Below are 18,278 nucleotides of genomic sequence, written 5' to 3' on the forward strand. Positions count from 1 at the left end.
CCTTCCCCGTGGGGGCGTGGCCGGCCCCTTCTGCCGCGCTCCGACAGATGCAGGACCCTTCCGGGCCCGTCATTCCAACACTCTGATTGGCTTGTACTTCCCTGCGGGTGTGGCCATATCTCATTGGCCCCTGTTCCTGGGCCTACGGCGTCACGCAGCGCATCCGTCGCGCTAGTCCATACGTCAGCGGCCGGCTCCCACCCTGAGGAGCTAGGGGCTCGACCGTAGAATCCACGGCGGCGGCTGAGAGGAGCGGCGAAGGCGTCGGCTTCAGCGATGGCAGGGGCGGGGCCGGCTCCGGGACTCCCGGTTGCGGGAGGGCCCGTGGTCCCGGGGCCTGGTGTCGGCCTCCCGGGCAAGAGCGGCGAGGAACGCTTGAAAGAAATGGAGGCGGAAATGGCCCTGTAAGGCCCTGAGAAGGAGAAATAAAAGCGGTTTCCAGGCAAACCCACTCAGCCCTGGAGTCTCTAGGTCTTCAAAGGCCTGAGATGCGGCTCCATAAGGGGCCGTGGGACTCGAGAAACTCGGGGCATGGAGACGTGCGCGGGGAGGCTTTGGCTGGGATGAAGGCGCTGTCGCGATGTGCCCAGCGCCCCAGCCTTGGTGAGAAGATCTGACCTATGGTGTCTGTCCCGCTCCCTCAGGTTTGAGCAAGAAGTCCTGGGAGCTCCGGTGACCGGAATCCCAACTGCTGTGCCTGCGGTGCCCACGGTAGAAGCCATGCAGGTCCCAGCAGCTCCTGTGATCCGCCCGATTATCGCCACCAACACGTACCAGCAAGTAAGGCGGGAGCTCCAGCTTATGAGTCGGGGGAACACAATGTTTTTGATCCTAATAACGGTTTATCTATGGGGAGCGATTGACATTTTGGCTGGCTCAGCATGACAAATAATTCATGTGCCAGGAACTCGGGATGCAAGGCAGAGTATATTTAATCCTTTGAAAGCATCTATTCTGCAGCATCCTGTCTGGTAGAACTTTCTGCAGTGCCGGGAACTATCTAAACTTTCTGCAGTTTATATAGTGTTATATCTAAACAGCTTGAAAATTTATACTCACGGATTTGCGAAGTAGTTCAGTGGTAGAGCACTTACGTACCTTGTGCAAAGCTCTAGTTTCTAAGTCCACCACTATCACAAAAATAGTAAAATGTATACTTCGTTAAATCATTCCCAAGTCTCATTGATAATATTCCAGGTGCTTAATAGTCAGCCTTATATGATTAGTGGAAAGAAAGTAACAGGGAGGAACTATTTAAATAAATGCCAGCAAAAGAAACATTGATTCTGTTTGCAATTAGTAAGTGGACTGTGATGCAGCTCAGTGATCGATCTCTTGCCTAGCATGCCAAAGACATAGGTTCAATCCTTTGCACATATATATATATATATATATATATATATATATATATATATCTCAAAAGCAGCTCTTGACTGCTTTCTCTGTGCCAGGCTCTGTTCTAAGCAATGGGCATATAGAAAACAAAACAGAAAAGATATTGTTGCTTCTTTGGCATTTACATTTTAGTAGGGAGAGAGATTACAGAGTGGTAAGAAGAGCAAAGTTTTATTAGTAGTCAGGGAAGTCAGCCTTTTTGTTTTGGTGTTAGTAAAGCAAAGATATAAACAAGTTAATGAAACCATGCAGCTATCTGGAGTAATGTTATCCCCCAGCAGACGGCTGTCCATGCAGAGATCCTAAGACCACATCTGTAATTGTCATAGTGTTCAAGCAAAAGCAGAGAGGTTAATGGCCAGAGAAGAGTGAGCTAAAAGGAAAGCGGAGGAGATCAAGACAGAGATGGAAGCTAGATCTTGCAGGGTCTTGTGGGCTTCTTTAAGAATCTTGGCTTTTAGCCAGGTGGTGGTGGTACACGCCTTCAATCCCAGCACTCAGGAGACAGAGGCAAGTGGATCTCGGTACAGTTCCAGGCCAGCCTGGTCTACAGAGCGAGTTCCAGGAATCTTGGCTTGGCTTTTACTTTTTGGGGGAGAGGGCAGGTTTTGAGACAAGGTTTCTCTGTGTAACAGCTCTGGCTGTCCTGAAACTGGATTTGTAGACCAGGCTGGCCTCAAGCTCTTGGAGATCCGCCTGCCTCTGCCTCCTCAGTGCTGGGATTAAAAGCATGAACAACCACCACCTTTTACTTTTGAGATGAGGAACTAATAGAGAATTCTAAGCAGGAGTGTGATAAAGGTCCAATTTACAGATGACTTTGGCTATCTGGATAATAGACTAGAGAAGTCAAGGTAAATTCTAGGAGATGGAGGAAGAGGCTAATAATCTAGGTAAGATGGATGTGGGAAGCAGGGATGACAAGTTGGACATTATTCGAGATAGTGCTGTGGGGTGTGCAGCCTTGCCCTGAACATGCCTGATTTCAGAAATGAATCAGGGACTTGGTTTTTCCTTGGATGGGAGATAGTACTGTAGGGAAGCTGAGTCAGAAAAATTGACCCTGGAAGATGTTAATAATAATAGATTTACCTGCCGGGCGTGGTGGTGCACGCCTTTAATCCCAGCACTCGGGAGGCAGAGGCAGGCAGATCTCTGTGAGTTCGAGGCCAGCCTGGTCTCCAAAGTGAGTTCCAGGAAAGGTGCAAAGCTACACAGAGAAACCCTGTCTCGGAAAAAAAAAAAAAAATAGATCTACTTAGTGACTCCAGAAGCCCCAATGAAGGGACGTTGTAGCAGAGCCTGATATCACCAGACCATAAAGCACAGGGTAAAAGTCTCAACCTGCCAGGGTGAGCCAGCTGGAGCTGATTAGCAACTCTGAACCAGGCCTCCTTCTCCCCAATAGGTCCAACAGACCCTGGAGGCCCGGGCAGCTGCTGCAGCCACAGTAGTTCCTCCCATGGTGGGAGGCCCTCCTTTTGTGGGCCCAGGTAAGTAACAAAGTGGGAGGGTCTGGATCAGGCTGGGTGGTAAGAAGGGATACTCAGAGCTAGCCTCCCACCATCCTCCTCTCTCCTCCCCACAGTTGGCTTTGGCCCTGCTGATCGCAGTCACCTGGACAGTCCTGAGGCTCGAGAAGCCATGTTCCTGAGACGAGCAGGTAGGTTGGGGACCAGGACCCCACATTTGGCCAAGCACACTAGTTTAGGTTTAAAAACTCCGGCTCCTTGCCCAGATCTGCTTTAGACTCCTTTCTCCGCTCTGATGACAGTACACACCTGACCGTGCACTTCCTGATTGTCTCACGGCAGTTTGTTCTCAGTCCCAGCCCTCTCCTGTCACTCCCCAGTGGAAACCGTGACAGTGTCTCCCCAACTTTTAGCACCTTCCAGCAAGCTCTTCAGTTTGCTTACTATGCTTCCCACCTTTTGCTTCCTCTGACAAGCAAATTTTGTGAAGGGCTGAACTCTTGATTTTTGTCACATAATAAGCGTGACATACTATTAATGAGGGGCGACAAACTGTTTAGACTAGCACCAGGTGACTCACTAGTGGTCAGGACCCTTTGTGACCTGGCTGCTTAGAGATCCTGATCTCCCACCCACCACACTCAGGAGCTCCAAGCGTGGCTGAGATGTCAGAGAAAGTCAAGGAACCTTCTCTCTTCTGCTTCTTGTCACTCAGCTGTAACCTTCAAACCTTCCTGTCTACCAGCCATTGCTCACAGTTCCCACTCTGGTCATTCGTGTGTATATGCACACACACACAGTCATATACTGTCAGTTTTTATGACCTTACTTGTGAGAATGTATGATGAGGTGGTTGTTCTCCGTTGGATGTAAAGGTCTGTTAATTGTGTTTGTTAATACTCTTATTCTTTTGTTGTGCTGGGGATGAGCCTAGGGCCTCAAATGTGCTCTGCACTGAGCTACATCCAAGTCCTTGGCTCTTAGAAATAAGCCTTGCTGTGCAGCCCAGGCTGGCATCAAACCTAAGCCCTTTCTCTGCCTCCCAAGTACTACATTTACCGGCATGTCTTTTTTTCTAATCTGATGATATCTGTTGAATGTTAATATTTATTCTTTAGTAAGATATCAAAGTGAAAATCTGACCTGGTTACCCTGCCCAGATTCCTAACCTGCTGTGCCCTCAGGAGGATACCATTGGTCAACCAGGAAGGCTGCTTTGATGCAGCCTCCCAGCATTTCTCTTGGGACTCCCCAACCCCCATCTCCTCTGAGATACCACCTATACTTGAGAGGAAAGGTTTTCCTTATATATACTCTCCTTGGCAGTGATATTTCACACTTTGCTTGACTTAATTTTCCTGAGGTCCTAGCTCATGGGTCCCTTTCTCCAGGAGTCCTCAAGTCCCCTGGCTGGGTCAGGGTGCTCTGACTTCTGACAGCTCCCTGGGCTGCCCTTCTCTGGCAGTACATGGATTTCCTCCTATCCTGGACCCAGAACTCCCTGGACCCTGTGGTCTGCTGGATTCCCAGCACTGTTCACAACAGGCTTGGGCCCACAGGAAACCCTCCAAATCAGTTTGCTAATTGAAGCAATGGCAAGACCACCTCATCTAGAAGGGTCCCCAGCCTCTTCTTCAGGATTTCTTGGTGCTCAGAGTACCTTCATAAACACCTTGCCCCAAGTGTCCCTGTCCCCCATGACACCCCCATCTCTCTCTCCCACAGCTGTGGCCCCTCAGAGGGCCCCTATCCTGCGTCCAGCCTTCGTCCCCCACGTGCTACAGAGAGCAGGTGAGGGGCCAGGGTCATGATCCCTGCCAAGCAATTTCTCCCAAGCCCTGGGACTTCCCCACTAACACCCTGACAGATTCTGCTCTCTCTTCTGCAGCAGGTGGCCCCCGACCTATGGCCCTGAGGCCCCCACACCAGGCTCTGGTTGGACCCCCTCTGCCTGGGCCTCCTGGACCACCCATGATGCTGCCACCAATGGCTCGTGCCCCTGGACCACCCCTGGGTTCTATGGCTGCTCTAAGACCTCCCCTGGTAAGTGGGGACTGATTCCTGTGATTAAAGGTACAGTGGGTAGGGGCTCCCAGTCCTGACTCACTATATTTACGTCTCTCCTTCCCCGACTTTTTTTCTGTGTCTTTGTACCTCTATTGTTTAGTTTCTTTGTATGACAAAAATCTTTGTTTTCTTTGCTCTTTGGAGACAAGAACTTGCTCTGGCCGGGCGGTGGTGGCGCACGCCTTTAATCCCAGCACTCGGGAGGCAGAGGCAGGCGAATCTCTGTGAGTTCGAGGCCAGCCTGGGCTACAGCGCGAGATCCAGGAAAGGCGCAAAGCTACACACAGAAACCCTGTCTCGGAAAAAAAAAAAAGAACTTGCTCTGTAGCTCAGGCTGACCTGGGCCTTACAGGTCTCTTGCCTCAGCCTCCCAAGTGAGGAGGGTAGAGGCTTGTGAACCATGCCCAGCTTTCTCCTATGTGGGAGAGAGTATAAAGAGAAACACCTGAGCCGGGCGGTGGAGGCGCACACCTTTAATCTCAGCACTCATGAGGCTGAGGCAGGCGGATCTCTGTGAGTTCAAGACCAGCCTGGGCTACGAAGCCAGTTCCAGGACTTCCAGAGCTGTTACACAGAGAAACCCTGTCTTGTCTGAGGGGGTAAAAAACAAAACAGAGCAGAGAAACACCTGTTGTGACTTATTCCATGTGTTTCTGTTTTCCTTTCATTCTCTCTTTGTCCCTGTGTGCATTCACCTGTGTCTGTCTCCCTTGCTGCCTGTGTCTCTCTGTGGCCAACTGACTATACTTCTCTGCTCCCTGTTCCCTGGTTCCCAGACCCTTGCTTTGTACACAGTGGGGGTAGTAAGATGTGAGCCTGTGAGCTGCCCACTCCTCACACCCTCCCCTTGCCCACAGGAAGAGCCGGCGGCTCCCCGAGAGCTGGGCCTTGGCCTTGGGTTAGGCCTGAAGGAGAAGGAAGAGGCAGTGGTGGCTGCAGCAGCTGGACTGGAGGAAGCTAGTGCTGCAGTGGCTGTGGGGGCTGGAGGAGCCCCAGCTGGCCCTGCAGTCATTGGTCCCAGCCTCCCGCTGGCCCTAGCCATGCCCTTGCCTGAGCCCGAGCCCCTTCCCCTCCCACTGGAGGTGGTACGTGGCCTGCTGCCTCCACTGCGAATTCCTGAGCTCCTGTCCCTGCGTCCACGGCCCCGGCCCCCTCGGCCTGAACCACCTCCCGGCCTCATGGCCCTAGAGGTAAGCGTGGCACATGCAGCAAGGGGACTGAAGGGGCTGGGAGAAAGCAGAAACCCATGAGCTTCCACACAGCAACACAGTTCTCTTGCAAAGGGTGGTCGGGTGTAGGCAAGGGGAGGCAGCCCCTCGCACTCCACATCTGGAAGTGTATGTAGCACTTGAATGGGAGATGCCAGGACTGGAGATAGTACAGAGCACAAGACTCCCAACACCCATCCCTGCCCCCTACAGGTCCCAGAGCCGCTGGGTGAGGACAAGAAGAAAGGAAAGCCAGAGAAATTGAAACGTTGCATCCGCACAGCAGCAGGGAGCAGCTGGGAGGACCCCAGCCTGCTGGAGTGGGATGCTGGTGAGTGGACCAAAGTGAGAGGTTGGACATGAGCCATCCAAGAACAGGCTGTACTGAGTTTTCAGGGCCACCAACAGGGAAGGGGAAGAAGGGCGACTCCACAGTGCCCTGGAGGGCAGGACTCCTCTCAGGTGGGGTGGGGTGTGCATAATTGTTCTCTAGGGCTTTGCTTTGGTTTGGTTTGAGACAGGATCTCTCTCTGTGACCCGGGCTGTCCTTAACTTCAATCCTTCTGGCTCAGTCTCCTAAGTGATGGGATTAGAGGTGTGAGTCACCGTGCCCAGTTTGGTACTAGGGCCTTCAGACTCTTACTCATGGGGAACCTGGCCTGCTGAGTCAAAGGAGTCTGAATTTTCAATTTGGAAGCACACAGTGATACAAGATTCCGCAGTTAACATTTTTGGGTACGCACGCACGCAATGCTAGGGATGGACCTCAGGGCCATGCACATTGTGCTAGGCAGTCATTCTACCACAGAACCCTGCCTTTGCAGAGCTGTGTCCCCTCATTCCTTATTGTTTGACACAAGAAGTGAGATTATTACTTTGTTGTTTTGTGAGGCAAGGCCTCATGTCGCCCAGATTGGCCTCCAGTTCATTATGTAGCCAAGTAAGACTGCCTCTACATCTGAAGTGCTGGCGTGTGCCGCCACTCTTCAGCTTATGCAGTGCTATGGATAGAACTCACCAATACAGTCAAATCTACCAACTGCTTAACATCCCTAGCCAGTACCTCAGTACTCACCCCTAAGAAAGACATTCTTTCATGTCATGATACTATTAAAACGGCCAAGAAAATAACAGTAACTATTTATTTATTTTGGTGTTGAGACCAGGTCTTCTACGTAACTGAGGCCAGTCTTGAACTCACCATCCTCTTACGCCAACCTCCCAAGCCCTAAAATTACAAGTGTGCTTCACTATACCCAGCCTCTCCTCTTTCTCTTGGATTAAACTGGCCTGTGGAGTCTGGGCCTGTAGCTCGGTGGTGAAGCACTTGCCTAGCGTATGTGAACCCGAGTTCCATCTCCAGTACTGCGGGGAAGGAGACAAGCTGACACTAGAGATGCCTCAGTGGGTAAAGAGTGTACACTACTTTTGCGGAGGACCTGAGTTCGTCCCTCATGAAGCAACTCATAACCACTTGTAACTGCAACTCCAGGGGATCTGACGCTTGCTTGTAGTCTCCAGGGACACCAGCACTCACATGTGCGCCTACCCACACACAGACACACATCTTACATAAGAATCCAGCCGGGTGTGGTGGCGCACGCCTTTAATCCCAGCACTCAGGAGGCAGTGGCGGGTGGATCTCTGTGAGTTCGAGGCCAGCCTGCTCTACAGAGTGAGTTCTAAGACAGCCAGGACTACACAGAGAAACCCTGTCTTGAAAAGCAAAAAAAAAAAGGAAAGGAAAAAAGAAATCTTAGGCCAGGTATGGTGACACACTGCAGAGGCAGGCAGATCTTGGGAGTTTAAGGCCAGTCTGGTGTCCATAGCAGGTTCCAGGCCAGCCAGGGCTACATAGCTAGATGTCTCTGAGTTTAAGTCCAGCCTACTTAACAACTTCCAGGTCAGCCATAGTTACATAGCGAGACCCTATCTTTAAAAAAAAAAAAAAAAGTGTGTATGTGTATTTTTTTTTAAGACAAAAAGAAAGAAGCTAACTGATAGCTAAGTCGTAAACCCATAAGAAATGAGTAGTCATTGATGCAGAACTATGGGGATAGAGGGTGTCCAGATCCCAGCCAGCATCCTCCTGTTGGCCCAGGTTCATGGCCATAAAGCTAGGTGGGCAGGGGAGGATCTGGTGGAACTCTGCTTGCTAGAACTCCCCTGCAGACCGTGCCCAGATTGTCGTCTTCACTAGGAAGAGTGGGTCTTGTAAGCAGTGAGAAGAAGGCCTGCCCTCAAAGATGTTTTAGCTGGCCTGACATAGTGGCATGTGCTTTGATCCCAGTACTCCGGAGGCCAGTCAGTCTACATAGTGAGACCCTTCCTTCCACCCTCCAAAAAAAAGTTTTAGCAGAGGGGTCAGCTTGTGGATACTTGGCTTCAGGGTACACCTCTGCAACCTTTTTTTTTAAGTGTCTAGGTCAATGGCCTTGCTAAAAAATCCTACTCTCTGGGTTGTTAGACTAGTTCTTCCTGGGGTAGCCTAACTCACTCATAAATAGTATCTTTTTGGTTTGTTTGGTTGGTTTGGTTTGTTTGTTTTTCGAGACAGGGTTTCTCTGTGTAGTTTTGGTGCCTTTCCTGGATCTCGCTCTGTAGACCATGCTGGCCTCGAACTCACAGAGATCCACCTGGCTCTGCCTCCCAAGTGCTGGGATTGAAGGCATATACCACCACCGCCTGGCATCAATAGTGTCTTTAATCACCATGGAAATCATGGGACAGGCAGCTTCAGCCATAGCTGAGGACAGAGCAAACTGCCTTTCACCCCAGCCCTCGACTGCTGCTTCCCTTCCTGCGACAGTCTTGCTGTGGCCTGGCGCAGTTTACTTGGTCATGCAGGCCTCACATCCCTATTTCTAAGGAAGAAGACAGCAATTTAAGAGCATGCCCAGTAGAGGTGTGGGCCTTGGGGATGAGCCCAAGAATGCTAGGAGAGGTCCCCTTGGACAAGGGGCAGTGCAGTGTTGTGCCAGAAGGTTGGTGAGTGGCAGGGCCACAAAGGACCAAGAAATGGCTAGAGCTGGGACAGAGTTGAGGCTTCACTGCAGAAGTAAGTGACCACTGTAGGTGAGGAAAGGCTGTGGAGTTAGGGGCTAAGGTGTAGACTCTGGCTGGGTGTGATTGTTCACACCAAGGCTAGCCAGCACTTGCCTGGGCTACTACATAACAAGAACCTGTTTGGAAAATGGGGTACTGGAGACTCTGGAGCCAGATGCCCAAACTTGTCCCAACTCTGCCTGATTTGTGAGTACTGGCAGCAGCTTGGTCCCTCTGCCTCGGTGGGAAAGGGCAGTTACTACTGTCCCAGGGCAGAGACTGAGGCTAGAAGGAAGAGCCCTTGGGGATGCTCTGACCTCTTCTCTCTCCTAATCCCAGATGACTTCCGGATCTTCTGTGGGGACCTGGGCAATGAGGTGAACGATGACATCTTGGCACGTGCTTTCAGTCGTTTCCCGTCCTTCCTGAAGGCTAAGGTGATCCGTGACAAGCGTACAGGCAAAACCAAGGGCTATGGCTTTGTGAGCTTCAAGGACCCCAGTGACTATGTGCGAGCCATGCGGGAGATGAACGGTGGGTGAGGCCTGTCCTGGGATAGAGGGTGTGTGCGGTAGACACCTGACATAAGCCTGACCTCCCAAGTCTGACTTGGAACCCTCCATTCTACAGGGAAGTACGTGGGCTCGCGGCCCATCAAGCTTCGCAAGAGCATGTGGAAGGACCGGAACCTGGATGTGGTCCGCAAGAAGCAGAAGGAAAAGAAAAAGTTGGGCCTCAGATAGGGTCTGTGGTTGGCACCCGCTCCCACCCAGCCGGGCGCTAGCTCCTTCTCACAGATGTTTGTGGGAAACCCCAGCTGTCCACTCCCCTGTCCAAAACCAGTTTCAATAAATTGACCTTCATTTCCATCCCTGACTGGGCTTAGAAACTGTCAGCCGATAGGGCCTAGCTCACCCCACCTGAGAGGTGGGAGCTTCCAAAGTGTACCCAGCAAACATTCAGATGTATAATGTCAAGCCTCTAGTGTGTGCCTATTCTTTTGTTTTTGATTTTTTTTAAGCATTTATTGTGTGTTTGTGTGTGTGTGTGTGTGTGTAAGTCAGAGGACAACTTCTAGGAATCTTCTCTCCTTTCACCATGTGAGTTCCAGGGATCAAACTGGTCCTCAGACTTGGTGGCAAGCATTTTTACCCGCCGAGTCGTCTCACCAGCTCCCTCTCTTGGTTTCATCTAACAGGATCTCATGTTTCTGGCTGGCCTCAAACCTGCATGTGCTTCACAACTATACTCGAGCACTTGGGAGGCTAAGGCAGGAACAAGCATTTGAGGCCAACCTGGGCTGGGAGCCCAGCTCTCTAGGATTACGTACATGCACTACCACACCAAGTGTATGGGGTACTGGGGATTGAACTCAGGGCTTTGTGTGTACTAGATAGGTCCCTACCATCAGAGCCTTACCTCTACCCTCTGACCTCTTAAAATCTCAAGTGTGTGGTTAGTGTAGCCCATTCTGTCTGAGGAAGAGGGGCTGCAACAAGGCCAAAGCCAAGCCTAGCTTGGGTCCATGTTTGACTCCAGCCTGTGCTCTTGGCACTGAAGTAGGGTATTGAGGGGTTATCTAGGCCCTGCCCTTGTAGAGTGCACCTCATGATAGACTTCCATCTATCCAGGGTCTAGGCAATGCTGGGGATTCTGTGGTTTTCTACAGTTCTTAGAGCTCATGATACACGTGGTCAGGTTAGGGTTGGGAAGCCCAGGAACCAACCTGAGGATACACACATCCTGAAGGAGGAATTCTCTGTAGACCAGGCTGGCCTCAAACTCAGAGATCTACCTGTTTCTGCCTCCAAAGTGCTGGGATTAAAGACATGAGCCACCACCACCCAGCAAGGTGGTGTTTTGAGGCAGAATTCTGGGCATGAGCTAGCTTTGTAGCCCAGGCTGGCCTCAAACTGGGCATTCCTGCCTCGGTCTTCCAAGTGCTGGGATCCCAGTGTGTACTACCATGTCTAGCTGAGACTTCACACTCTTCCTCACCTTGTGGACTTCAGGTGTTTCTTTGCTGGGCATCTCTTGCAGGCTTCTGGGTTCCTACTTCTATTTCCCTCTCCAAACCTACTAGCCATCTGCATCTCAGGTCTGTCCCTAGCTTCAAGCTTGAAGAATGTCCTCTAGACCTTGGACGTCAGACCTAGGCTCAAATGTTCCTCTGAAGACGGCACTGAACCCAGGAAGCTGAGACAAAGCTTAGGCATCAAACCAAGGTTGACACTAGAGCCCTGATGCATGTTGGTGAAGCATAAGAAGCCCAGCACTTGGGAGGCTGAAGCAGGAGGATCACCATGAATTCAAGGCCAGTCTGGACTGCTCAGCAAGATCCTGTCTCAAAAGCCTACAAAATGGAATTCCTGAGCTGGGGTGATAGCATCCATGTTTATGGCGGGGGCAGGAGAGTTGCCAAGGGTTCCACAGAATGAGACCCAGACTCAGAAAAAAAAACTGGCTAGGTGTGGTGGCACACACCTTTAGTCCCAGCACTGGGAGGCAGAGGCAGAAAGACATCTATGAATTTGAGGCCAGCCTGGTCTCATATCTATACATATCTTGATATAGGCTAGCCAGGGCTACAAAGTGAGACCGTCTCTAAAAGAAGAAAAAAGGAAGGAAGAAAAGATCAGAAAGGAAATGCCCAAACCTACCACCGTATAGAAGCTGGGGAGGCCCAAGCCAGAGGCGGAGGTGCAGGGCTGGAGTGTAGGAAGCAGGTGTGGAGGTCTCCCAGAAACACACCCATCAGAATCCTGAACTGGGGAACAAATTAAGACTTCCTCGAGAGTGGAGAGAGAATCCCAAACCTGACTCTGGAGAGGTGTCAAATTTCTTCTGTTCCTGTGTCCCCACACCCCTTACTTTACAACTCCCTCTCTGACATCACATTTTCCAGTCTGGCCCTAGGGATGAGGGCCTCCCTCCCTGGCAGGAAATGCCCTTTAGCCCCCTGCCACCTGGAATGGACCACTCAGCCCCAGAATCCTTAGACTCCCTTCTCCCAGTGGCCAGCCAGCCCTTCCTACCCTGAATCCCTTCTCCCCACAGCTAAAGGAGTAAGGGAGCAGACGAAAAGGTGACCCAAGAGAAAGGATACAACAGGCAGAGACAGGGAGGTGAGGCAGAGTAGGAACTATCACAGTACAGTGGCTAGCGTGGTACAGAGAGACAGAGGACAGGGACACTCAGCAGTGAGAGAGACACTTGTCAGGAGACAGGGTGGCAAGGCCTCACCTCAGGCTAGTACAACAGGGATTCAGGGCTAGGGACCACAATCAGGGAAGAGGGAGACAGGAGAGGCCAGATTCAGGGAAAGGAAACCTGGGGCAAGGACACGGGGACCCTTGAGGCCCCTGGTGGGTGGATGGATTGGGAGGTTGGAGGATGCCCCCAGGGGCTCATGGCTCACTCAAACTGGATCCAATCACAGCCCCAAAAGACTGTTCTCTTGAGGTTCAGTTTTTCTATAAAATACAAGAGCAGTGATGCCTCCCTTACCCTCCAAAATTCTGAAGAATGAAGGGGCTGTGTCAGTTCTGAAGAGTGTACTAAAAAGATTAGGGGCAGGAGGCTGGGGAGACGGCTCAGTAGTTCAGAGCATTTGCTGCTCTTGTAGAGGACCTGGGTTTGGTTCTCAGTGCCCACGTGGTAGCTCATAACCATCTATTACTCCATTTCCAGAGGATCCAATGCCACCTTCTGATTTCCATGGGCACCAGGTATGCACATGGTATACAGACAGACAAAACACTCGTGCACATAAATTTTAAAAAACCTTTGCTAGGCATCGTGGTGCATGATTATAATCTCAGAACCCAGGAAGGAGGAGGGGGAGCATCAACAGTTCCATCTGAGGCCAGCCTGGGCTGCATAATCAAATCCTTTTTCTAAGGGTGAGTGAGATGGCTCGGTAGGAAGAGACACATTGTGGCCACTTCTGATTACCTGTGTTTGATCCCCAGGAGCCACATGGTGGAAAGAGAGCACTAACCCCCAGAAGGTGTCCTTTGACCTCTAACAGTGTACACACACACACACACACACACACACACACACACACACACACACACACAAAATAAAAGTACAAACCTGCCATGCAGTCGTATGTGTTGAACACCTTTAATCCCAGCATTCAGGAGGCAGAGGCAGTGGATCTCTGTGAGTTTGAAGCCAGCCTGGTCTGCAGAGCAAGTTCCAGGCCAGCCAAGGATACAAAGAGAAACCTTGTTTCAAAACAACAACAACAACAAAGGGGGGGGGCAAAAAAAAAAAGCAATGCCAGGCATGGCGGCACATGCCTTAATCCCAGCACTCAGGAGGCAGACTTAGGTAGATGCCTGTGAGTTTGAAGCAAGCTGGGGCAACATAGTAAGACCCTGTTCTGGAAAAAAAAAAAAAAAAAAAAAAGGAAGAGGAGGAGGGGGGAGGAGGAGGGGGAGGAAGAAATAGAAATAATAAAAAACAAAGCCTTGATGGGAAGGTGGCTCCATGGCTAAAGGTGCTTGCCACACGAGTCTGGACCTGAGTTCAGTCCCCAGAGCCACACAGAGGTGGGCGAGAACTGACTCCACACAGTTGTCTGATTCAGACTTCTACGTGCATATTCCGGTACACACACAACAATAAAGTTAAGGGTAAAGGGATAGAGAGGCCCTAAGTGAGAGAGCACTTGCCAGCACGAATAAAGAAAACATTTGTGGGGCTGGAGAGATGGCTCAGCGTTAAGAGCACTGGCTGCTCTTCCAGAGGACCCGGGTTCAATCCCCAGCACCCACATGGCAGCTCACAGCTGTCTGTAACTCCAGTTCCAGGGGATCTGGCATCCTCACCACAGACATACATGTGGGCAAAACACCAATACATGTAAAATAAATAAATTATTTTAAAAATTTATATTTATTTGTTTATTATTTTTTAAATAGAGTCTCACTTTGTAGCCCTGGCTAGCCTGGACTCACTATATAGACTAGGCTGGTATTGAAATCCAGAGATCTGCCTGCATCTGCCTCCCTAGTGCTGGAGTTAAAGGCATATGCTATCATATCTGGCAATAAAAATGCTTTTAATATTAAATATTTACTTACAAATATTAAAATCAGATATTAAAATGGTCTCAAATATTTCAATACTAAACAGTTACCTATTAATATTTACTAAGTAAGTACTTACTTAGAAAAATGGGCACATGTATAGTGTCTTGAGGCCAGGCTACAGAAGGTTTGCCAGCCTTAGCAAATTAAAACAAAACAAACAGACAGGCAGACAGAACACCTAGTTACCGAGTTTCAGTTTAAAAAACAAGCAAACACACACTTTTCGGTATAGCTATGTCCCAAATATGTATATACATCTTCACATTGTGCGTGTGATTCTTTTCTGAATCATTTGAAGCAAGCTGCAAACATTTCATTCCTAAATGTTTTCACTTTCTAATAAAGCTATCTTTCCCAGCCTACCATTGTCACAAAATAATTTTTCCAAAAATTAAAATAATTTTAATAAAATTCTTCCATGCAATAACTCACATTCAGTTCATACTCAACATTTCCCAGTTGTCAGGGACTGCTATAGCCCAGAAAGACATGGGATCTTGACAGAAAGAGATGTGAGAGGAAAGCATGCCTCAATTTCCTCCTTCATTTTATGAAAACATCTCCCTCTTAAGATTAAATGAAGGCCTGTTGTATATGCCTCCTTGGACCCAGCAGACCCACATTTAACGGTAGCAGTTACTCTTACTATTATTATAGCACGCTGATGTTATTTTGATTATGACTGCCACTATTCAGGAGACTCTCTCTAACTGTGCCTGGTAGGGATTCAGGGTTGGGTTCCCCCCCACCCCACCCATCTGTCTGTCACCCTGCCGATTGTGACGTAGGCTGATGCTAGGGAAAGGGGGCATCTGGCCGGAAATCCCTCTTCCTGTTGCAGATAAGCCCAGAGCTGCCCAGCTGACCCCAGACCCTCCTCCCCCACCACCTTTCATGTCACGGCACCAAATCCTCAAGACGGGGAACCTATCCAAGCCCCTCACCCCATCCCAACTACCCCGTAAGCACCTCTTAGACCTCGACCCCCCCAGCCCTGCATTGCCCTTGTTCCCCAAATCCTTTTCCAAGCCTAATTCATCCCTGAAAGGGGACAGTTCCAGGGACCAGTGCATCCCTAAAGCAGGGGGTGCAGCTTGGCCACGCCCCCATCCCTGCAACTTGACCCGGGCTGCGACCCCCAGCTCTGACGTCTCGGAAAATTCCCCCCTCCCCTACTCAGGCCCCCCGGGAAGGGAGCATGGTATGAAATGGGGCTGAGACCCCCCTGGCTAGGAGAGAAGGAACCTGCCAGAGGTGAGCCACAACGAACTGGGTGCTGGACGGATGCCTGGGTATCTGAACTAGGAAGGACCTGGGAACTTCCAGACGCTGGGAGCCTGGGTTTTAAGTGTATGAGAGAGGGAGAAGGGACTGGGGACCAATATTCTATTTCCTGGGGAAGGAGGTCGCAGAAGTCTAGAGTCCTGGGTCTGAGAGAAACGAGGGTGTAATGAGGCTCCTGGGTCCCTACATGTTACTAGCTTGTCCATTTACCCTTGGAACTTCTCCTTTCTTTACCAGAACAAACAGAACAAGCATCAATGGACCTGTGGAACTACGACGAAGCGTCACTGCAGAAAGTGCCTCCTGGGGACAAGCTGACAGGACTGGGTAGGCTGCTGTGGCTTGGGACAAAGTGTATGCAAGGGTCCAAGGATGCAGGCCTCTCGACCTTGACCCGGTCTGAACATCCTTGTTGCCCGCAGAAGGAGCGGAATTTGGTTTCTATTTCCCTGGCGTGGCACTGCAAGGGGACACACCGGTCACACCGATGACAGGGGAGAACTGCTGGAAAGGTGGCTGCGGGCGGGACCCCCTGGGTGCGGGGAGGAAGCGGGGGAAGCTGCGCTCTTTAGAAGAAGGCATGAGGGGGCTGACAGGGAGGAGGTAGCATGTTTGGACTCTTGAGGTTGAAGGAGGCATGGGTGGGTGGCCAAGGACCCTGAGTCACTGCTCACATCATCCGTAAACTCAGCTGCTCTCTTATCCAACTTAGGGTTCCCAGAGCTGGACTGGAGCCCCGCTTTACCGCAGGAGGAAATACCTTGTGAGGCGGGTGAGTGTGTAGGAAAGGGATGTGAGAAGAGAGGAACCAGATCCTGACACACCAGAGCTGAGTTTAGAGAAGCGGGACTAGAACTAGGAACACCTACATCCGCAAGGCTATATAAGCGCCAACCCCCTAAAACTCCCAAGGGTGCAGGGAACCGAGACTGCTGGGCTCCCCTCACTTAAGGTCTGTCCTCCTCACAGAGCCGGTTGCTCACCCCCTTCCGTGGTCGCGAGACTGGACTGACCTGGGGTGCAACACCTCGGACGGGTGGAGCTGTGCTTCACAGACGCCAGGCCCCGCCCCTCCAGGCACAAGCCCCACTCCCTTCCCTGGCTTTGAAGGGGCGACCGGCCAACATCCTGCCACCTCGGCGGGAGGGGCCCCTTCGTGGCCGCACCCTCCCGCCGCCTGGGGCACCGCCAGCTGGGACTGTTCGGTGGGCACCAATGGCGCCACCTATTGGGACAATGGCCTGGGCGGGGAAGCACCTTCTGACTGTCAGATGTCGTGGGGCGGGTCTGCGGGTCCGGACTACACCTCGTGGAATACTGGGCTGCAGGACTGCAGCATCCCTTGCGAGGCGTACCAGAGTCCAGCATTCACCACGCCCTCCAAAACGAGCCAGCAGTCTGATCGGGCCACCTTGACTCGCTACCCCAAAACTAACCACCGAGGTAAGAGCCTGCAAACTGCAGAGAAGGTGAAGTCAAACGGATAAGGACGGCGCCCGGACACTTTGGAGGGTGGGGTCTGGGTAACTAAAAGAGACGAGATATGGGAAATTGGCAGCTAGGGGGCGGGGTTATGTACCGAGAAACTTAGCAAGGAAGGGGTGAAGGGACATTGGTGACTTTCTAGGGACCAAGGGGACAAGAAGGTAGGCCCCTGGGTTATGAAAGAGGAAAGTGGAGCATTCAGACGCCTGGGTCTTCGAGGTGGGGAGACCAAACCCGTCAATCTCCTAGATGGGGCTCAGGTTGCCTGAAACTGGCTCTTGGGTCTCTACTGTGGAGGGATTCGAACTCACAGACGCCCGAGGAGGGGCAGAGCTAAACTCTTGGGTCCTAAATCGGGAGAACCTGAACCTTTTATCCTTCGACGTGAAGGTTCCCCGACTCCTAGGGTCGTCTCAGCGAAGTGTTCTGGGTCCGAGAAGCCTGGCGTTCACCTGCCTCTCTCTACCTCGCAGGTCCCATTCAGCTGTGGCAGTTCCTTCTGGAGCTGCTCCACGACGGAGCGCGCAGCAGCTGCATCCGCTGGACGGGCAACAGCCGCGAGTTCCAGCTGTGCGACCCCAAAGAGGTGAGGCAGCGCCCTAGGCCCCGCAAATCCAACCTCGTCCAGGGATGAGCCTAACCTAGTCCTCGGCCCCCCACCCCACCCCCTCAACCACCCCCCTTCCCAACCACCCCCACCCCGGCCCATCACAGCTAAGACCCGCCCCACCCATAGTGGCTAAGGCCCACCCCCTCGCCCTTCTGACCTCGGGATTGCGTCCTAGGTGGCCAGGCTGTGGGGCGAGCGCAAGAGGAAGCCGGGAATGAATTACGAGAAACTGAGCCGAGGTCTGCGTTATTATTACCGCCGCGATATCGTGCTCAAGAGCGGTGGGCGCAAGTACACGTACCGCTTCGGGGGACGTGTACCGGTCCTTCCCTGTCGGGATAGCATGGGGCACCTGCCAGGTGCAGAAAGCCAATAAAAACACTGTGTCGAACGTGCCTACTTGTCTGCTTCTTTTCCACTGACACTGATTATACCTATCAGGGAACCTAAATGTGCACTCCGACACTTCTGTATGGGATCTCCACCCAGACTCTGGTATCCGGACCCCTATCTGTTTTTCACAGAGTCCATGAGCCTGGATTCTGATGCCCTTGGTCCCTAGACTGTCGGTGTCTTAGTTCCCCCGTAAGAGGACCCAGGAGTGAAGATC

The 18,278-nt window shown here is 51.5% G+C and overlaps 2 protein-coding genes across 3 annotated transcripts; both read left to right on the forward strand.

Moving 5' to 3' along the window:
- Nucleotides 1-155: 155 nt before the first annotated feature.
- On the forward strand, nt 156-10,056 carry Rbm42 (RNA binding motif protein 42). 2 transcript variants are annotated; one of them, XM_052761885.1, is made up of 10 exons: nt 156-404; nt 645-780; nt 2,804-2,888; nt 2,984-3,058; nt 4,593-4,658; nt 4,735-4,910; nt 5,792-6,124; nt 6,356-6,473; nt 9,527-9,721; nt 9,818-10,056. In XM_052761885.1, exons 1-10 carry the CDS (start codon nt 277-279, stop codon nt 9,928-9,930), a joined length of 1,425 nt encoding a protein of 474 aa, XP_052617845.1. In that variant the 5' UTR covers nt 156-276; the 3' UTR covers nt 9,931-10,056. The 2 variants fall into 2 exon arrangements, with proteins under 2 accessions (XP_052617845.1, XP_052617846.1); XM_052761886.1 differs by lacking the exon at nt 4,593-4,658 and having other exon boundaries at nt 157-404; nt 4,756-4,910.
- Nucleotides 10,057-15,830: 5,774 nt separating this feature from the next.
- On the forward strand, nt 15,831-18,044 carry Etv2 (ETS variant transcription factor 2). Its single transcript, XM_052761903.1, has 6 exons — nt 15,831-15,900; nt 15,999-16,085; nt 16,286-16,345; nt 16,543-17,016; nt 17,532-17,644; nt 17,844-18,044. Exons 1-6 carry the CDS (start codon nt 15,831-15,833, stop codon nt 18,042-18,044), a joined length of 1,005 nt encoding a protein of 334 aa, XP_052617863.1.
- The last annotated feature ends 234 nt before the right edge of the window (nt 18,045-18,278 follow it).

Source organism: Peromyscus californicus, unplaced genomic scaffold (genome assembly GCF_007827085.1).
Source record: "Peromyscus californicus insignis strain IS unplaced genomic scaffold, ASM782708v3 Scaffold_4__1_contigs__length_199733344, whole genome shotgun sequence".
In the NCBI taxonomy this organism is placed as follows: Eukaryota; Metazoa; Chordata; class Mammalia; order Rodentia; family Cricetidae; genus Peromyscus; species Peromyscus californicus.